General features: G+C 64.1%; 1 protein-coding gene across 1 annotated transcript in view; it reads left to right on the plus strand.

Moving 5' to 3' along the window:
• Positions 1 to 5,667, plus strand: part of MNEG_8068 (ABC transporter, multidrug resistance associated protein) — a gene marked incomplete at both ends in the record, with an annotated part of 11,203 nt that extends 5,536 nt beyond the window's left edge. The window contains 16 exons of the mRNA XM_014043460.1: positions 42 to 178; positions 397 to 468; positions 615 to 707; positions 832 to 939; positions 1,112 to 1,266; positions 1,476 to 1,628; positions 1,843 to 1,954; positions 2,214 to 2,300; positions 2,473 to 2,535; positions 2,801 to 2,938; positions 3,174 to 3,250; positions 3,490 to 3,601; positions 4,057 to 4,173; positions 4,412 to 4,805; positions 5,051 to 5,145; positions 5,512 to 5,667. Of these exons, the coding sequence (XP_013898914.1) occupies positions 42 to 178; positions 397 to 468; positions 615 to 707; positions 832 to 939; positions 1,112 to 1,266; positions 1,476 to 1,628; positions 1,843 to 1,954; positions 2,214 to 2,300; positions 2,473 to 2,535; positions 2,801 to 2,938; positions 3,174 to 3,250; positions 3,490 to 3,601; positions 4,057 to 4,173; positions 4,412 to 4,805; positions 5,051 to 5,145; positions 5,512 to 5,667 (2,069 nt within the window). The remainder of the gene's footprint in view (positions 1 to 41; positions 179 to 396; positions 469 to 614; positions 708 to 831; positions 940 to 1,111; positions 1,267 to 1,475; positions 1,629 to 1,842; positions 1,955 to 2,213; positions 2,301 to 2,472; positions 2,536 to 2,800; positions 2,939 to 3,173; positions 3,251 to 3,489; positions 3,602 to 4,056; positions 4,174 to 4,411; positions 4,806 to 5,050; positions 5,146 to 5,511) is intronic.
• Positions 5,668 to 5,944: the final 277 nt, after the last annotated feature.

Genomic DNA, 5,944 nt, shown 5'->3' on the forward strand with positions numbered 1-5,944 from the left:
CCCCATCCCCGACCCGCCCCGCCCCTGGCCCCCGCCCCCAGACGTGGTTCTGCTGGACAACCCTCTCAGCGCCGTGGACCAGCACACCAGCAAGCACATCTTCGACTTCGCCATCAAGGGCCTGCTCAAAGACAAGGCCGTCGTGCTTATCGCGCACCAGCTGGAGCTGCTGCCACAGGTGCGTGGCGGATGGGGCCGTGCGACCTCTTGCTGACACGTTTCGGCCTTACGTCTCCGTGCCGTTGGACGGTGCGACTCGCAAAGGCAACTGTCCTAAGCATGTTGTGTCGCCTGCGGAGGCGTTGGCTCGCCACGACGGGTGAGCGCTGCGTCTTACGCGGCGTGTGGCGTGCACACAGCCGGCCTTAGCACCTCAACCGATGATGCTGCGCGCAGTGCACCAAAGTGGGCATCATGAAGGGCGGAGAGATGATCTACTTTGGCCCCCCAGACGCCGCAGCTCTGCAGGTGTGTCTGCTGTCGCCTGTGCACTTCATGCTCACATGTGAGCGCCAACCGCCACTTGTATGCGCTCCTTGCTCATTTTTGCCGCTTAGTGTTGTGTGCCGCAAGCCGGTACAATCTTAAACACCTGCCTGCGCACGCACCGCCAGGAGCACATGCCTGTCGACAGCCTGGCCGATGCGACCGTCGAGGCCAAGGAGAGCGCCACCGCTGTCGCCGCCCCCGCTGTGCTCGACAAGGAGGTGCGCTGCGCTTGAAAATACGCACTTCCTTGAAGATACTGCATGCCTGATGGCCGTGGCCACCCGATAAAGGGAGCTTAATGCGTTGTTTGAGGATTTTGCACCCCATCCACGCCCCTGGCAGGCGTCCAAGGGAGCCGGCGGCGATGCGCACGACCCTGAGCGCCAGGGCAGCGGAGATCTCATCAAGGCGGGCGGGCGCTTTGACCCTTGCAAAGAGACGCCAGAGGAGGTGGGAAGCACGCGCGCATATGACACAAGGCCATCCAGGACAGGGCCCCAAGGCACGCAGTGTCTTGGGTCAGTTTTGAGAGGCAGCAGCAAGATCCTTCAGCCCGTTCAGATGGGGCTCATTTACTGCAAAACGTTCTGTCCCCTGCATTGCCGCTGCAACACCACTGCAGATTGCGGCCAAGTTCAGCGGCACTGCGCCGCGCCTCACCGCGCGGCGTGCCGCCTTCATTTACTGGCGCTCCGGCGGCCTGGTGCTGGGGGTGGTGTCGCTGGCCATCTTTGCCATCACCCAGACCACGCGCATCATCGGCGACTGGTGGATCAGGTGGGATGGGAATCTAATTAAGCCCTGGGTGTGGTCCACAGGGCCGCCCCAGCACTGTCCGTGCAATCCCTGCGTCCCAACGCACTGTGGCGCTCATGCACGATGGAGCACGCAACGGCTCTGGCCGCGAGCCTCGTCCCGGCCGCAGCGCGCTGCGCTGACGTCGACACCGCCCGGGCCCAACCCCTCCTCTGCGCCCTTGCATGCAGGTCGTGGGCGGCCGACCACCCGGCGCACTTCTACCGCCTGCACCCGCGGCTGGAGGCCAACGCGCTGTACCTGGCGGTGTACGCGCCGCTGGTGGCGCTGTTCATTGCGCTGCTGCTGGTCAGGGACGGCGTGTTCAGCGCCTGGAGCGTCAGGTCCGTGGTTTGTTTGGGGGGGGGGACGGGCTGTACTTCTCAGGTGCCTCTGAGGCATTGACGCTTCGACAGGGAAGGGTGCAAATCAGAAGAGGCCGTCACATCAGGACATGCCTGCAGCCAACTTTCCGGCTTGCCAGTTGTCCGGCCGAGCCCGGCCAGACGGCCCATCAAGCGCTGCCACCGCTGTCGCCGCCTGGCCGCGCCGCCGCAGGGCGTCCACGAAGCTGCACAACCAGCTGTTCCGCCGCGTGCTGTCGGCGCCGATCCTGTTTTTCCTGAGGACCCCGGTGGGGGACGTGCTCAACGCCTTTGCGCGCGACCAGGTGGGGGGCCGCACCGCTCGTACCTCGCGCGGCGACGCCGCGTGATGGAGTAGATCGGGAGCCGCCCGATCCAACTGCGCGTCAGGGTATGTCTGCCATCACTGCAGCACTGCCCGCGTGCCAACCACCGCGAGCAGCGCGTCCCCATCTAGACCCTTGCGTATTTTCGGGTGCGGCTAGCCGCTGCATCACCTGCTGTGGATGTCGATCAAACCTCAGTCAACGTCTTCTGCTGCAACCGCTCTCTTCCTCTCGACAGGACACCCTGGACGAGACGCTGCCCGACACGCTGCACATGACAGGCATATACCTCATGATTCTGCTGACGTCACTCGCCATAGTCACGGTGCGGGGTGGTGACGGTGGGGGGAGAGGGGGGCATGGGACGGCTGCAAGGATCAGCCGCAGGAGCGCACGGGGGTTGTGCAGGGGGAAGCATAATGCTGCACGCACACATCAACGATCAAGTTGACCAACCGTCGGCCCCGCATTCTGTGTTCCTGTGGACTTCCCGCTAGGTGTCGATCCATTACTATGCCATCATGACAGGGGCGCTGTTCCTCAGCTTTTTCATGATGCAGGTGGGGGGCGGATGGGGTGGAAGGGTGGTGATGTTGTGTTTTTATACCATGATTGTGTTTGTCTGGATTAGGAGGCAAGGGGCAGGCAGAGTGTTGGGGATTGATGATGCATCAACAACAGCAGCATCTTTCAGGTCTCGGACACACCAGGGCTGGCCCCCAATCGGTCCTTTAGGGGACTCATGCCACCCAGCGTCGGCCACCTGAGACCGCCTCGCCTGCCCTCCGCAACCGATGCCCCTCCCCCCCTTGCCTGCCGTCCCAGTACCTCTACCTGCCAGCAGCGACGGTGCTCAAGCGCTGGGCGGGCGAGACCGCCAGCGGCGTGTTTGTCCACGTGGACGAGAGCCTCCATGGGATGGACGTCATCAGGGCATTTGGGGCCGTGGACTACTTCATACAGGTGGGACTTGGGGCTTTCTGGTGCGGGGGCTGCCTGGTGCAAGTGTCGCCTCTGACAATGCCCTCATGGGCCCAAGCAGCAATATGCTTGTGCGACGTGCTTGAAGAAGGCGAACGGTTGTCGTTGCTTGGGGTGTTTAATGCAGGGTTGGAGCCCAGCAGTTGTGGTTGCCTGCCAGACAGTGCTCCCGGCCCACCGTAGCCCACACATCATTCGCAATCGCCCGCCCCGGCAGGAGAATGTGGCGCGCCTGAACCGCCACCATCTTGCGTTGTTTAACACGGAGCAGACGCACCTGTGGCTGGCCTTCTGGTGGGTGGGCCGGCCCACGCTGGGGGAGAGAGGGGAAGCATTCTTGTGTTAGATTCGCGTATGCGGAGCAGTACGGAACTCTGAAAAGGACGTTGCAAGGCAGGTGCGCACCACTATGACTGCATGTCACAACCACCATCAATGATTGAGCAAGGATCCTGGAAAGTATGACTGGTCACACCAGTGCTTGGAGCTTGTCGCCCTCCCACCACAAATCACGCAATGATCAAACCTCTCAGGTGCGATTTCTTTGGCGCCGTGCTGGTGGTGGCGACCTGCCTCTTCAGCGTGGCGTTCAGCCAAGACCTGGGCGCGGCCAACGTGGGCCTGGCCATATCAAACTCCATCCAGGTGCGCAGCGGCCTCCTGGCTTCAACCGCAGCTGGAAGCGAAGCCGAAACCAGCCGTCACACACCCTGACCATCAGCCTGGGGCTGCGCGGCCCAGGCCTGCCTCCGCCGCAGCACACGGACGCAAGTGTATGACTACTCAGTAGGTGGAAGATCACTCCCAAAGCACAGTTCACCCCAAAGGCAGCCAGGCGCTGCGCAAAGGGCACCGTCACAAGCCGCTGCAGCAGAAGCTGCATCCCTGGTTGTCGCAACCCTCCCCGACATCACACACACACACACACACACACACACGCACGCACACACACACACACACGCACGCACGCACGCACGCACACGCACGCACACGCGCGCGCACGCGCGTGCATGCATATACGCACACACACGTGCGCGCTTCAAATGCACAACACACACACAAATCAGAACAAATCTTGTTCAAAAACCAACCGACGCCAGGTGCTGGTGTTCTTCACGTGGGTGGTGCGCGGCGTCGCCGACAGTGTGTCCATGTGGGACGCCGTCGAGCGCGTCACCACGTTTGCCACCCAAGTGCCCAGCGAGCAGGCGGTGGAGGTGCGCGTGTGGGGGTGGGAGGGAGGGGGTCGAGGCTTGTCACTGCCAAACGGCTGCCAGGGTCGGATGGGGTGAAGGGATGGGGTTGTGCGCATTGCGCGTGCGTGGCGGGGGAAGAGGGAGGGGGGACACGTTGCAGGCGACCGTCATTCTGGCTGGGCTGGCAAGGAGGAAGAGGTGTCGCTAACAGGGGATATTGTGCGTGTCCCCTTCGCATGGGCGCCTGCGTTGACTGCAGGGCTGCCCCGATCAGGAGGAGGACGAGGCGCCCCTCACCCAGCACCGCGACAGCACCCTCGCCGGCCGCGCCCGCCGCGGCGCCGGCAGCGTCGTCCGCCGCCTGCACACCGCGCAGCGCGCCGCCCTCGAGGCCGGCCGCACGCGCTCCAGCCTGGGCGCGGCCGCGCTCGGGCCGGCCGGGTCCGCGCGGCGCAAGAGCCTGCAGGAGCCCGCGGGGCCGGCGGGGAGGGCTCGCGGGTCCATGAGCGTCCGCGGCGGCCTGGGCGGGGGTGCTGCGGCTGCTGCAGCGGGAGCAGTGGCGGCCGGGCCGGAGGAGCTGCGGGTGATTGTGGTGGAGGACCTGGCGAGCGGCGCCAAGCAGGAGCGCAAGTTGGCGGAGTGGCCGGCGTCGGGTGCGGGGGCTGGGGGCGGGTGTGTGCGCAAACGCCCGGGCCAGTGCTGGTGGTGCTGCTGTGATGTGAGGGGTGTGCTGTGTGCAGCCGCGCAGCCGCGCAGCTCCATGGAAGGGTGGAAGCTTTTGCGGAACAATCCACCGACGTCAATTGGCTGAGGTGCTTGCACAGGTGCCTCTTTTTTTAATATGTGTGTGCTCCGTTGCTCCCCTCCCTTTGGGTCTCCCGCCCCTGCGCTTCTCAAGGCGACCTGCGCTTTGAGCGCGTGAGCCTGCGGTACTTCCCGGGCGGCCCTCTGGCCCTGCGGGGCGTCACGTTCCACGTCAACGACTGCGAGAAGGTGCGCATGCGGGGACGTGCGTCAGGGTGTGTGCGGATGTGAGGCGGGGGCGCGGGTGTGTGCTTGGATGGGGAGAGGGCGGGGCACATGGTGTGAGGCTCAGTAGCTGGGCGCGCAAGAAGGCCGGAGGTTGCTTCCAAGACAAGCAAGGATAGCGTTGTCAGCATGACGTCATGGCCCATGAGCTAGGGGTGCGGGCAGGCTTCCCAGCTCGCCCGCTGCCACGGCTTGGTCTAAGGTTTGTTTTTCAGGGTCAGGGTTACACGCCCTTTGAAACTAACAACCACGGAGGATGGACTCAACAAGACTCCGTGTCGCTGCCCATTGGTCCCCCTCGCCCCCTGCCGTCCGCCCCCGCCCCCGCAGATCGGTGTGGTGGGGCGCACCGGCAGCGGCAAGACGACACTGCTCATGGCCCTGTTCCGGCTGCTGGACCTGGCGGGGGGGCGCGTGCTGGTGGACGGCGCAGACATCGCCACCCTGCCCCTTAAGGAGGTGCGGTTTTGTTTTGCAGGAGATTAGAGGGGTGAGGCGGCGCCAGTGCGTGTGGTCACCACAATTGTGTGTGGCCTGGTTTGTACTAGGACACAGCCCACGTACAGTCGCCATCCGGCAAATACTCTTGTACTGGTGGTGTCGGACGACCCCAATCAATCCTGAAAGACAACACAAAAAGGGTTTGATGAGCATTGTGACAAGTCACAGACGGCTCATCAATGCGCGTGCCCCACTGCCTATCGACATCCATTGACGCGGCCTGGTGGCGGCCACCCCCTTCCCCCTCCCCCCCTCCCCGCCC

This window comes from Monoraphidium neglectum, assembly GCF_000611645.1.
Source record: "Monoraphidium neglectum strain SAG 48.87 unplaced genomic scaffold scaffold01492, whole genome shotgun sequence".
NCBI classification, from domain to species: Eukaryota; Viridiplantae; Chlorophyta; class Chlorophyceae; order Sphaeropleales; family Selenastraceae; genus Monoraphidium; species Monoraphidium neglectum.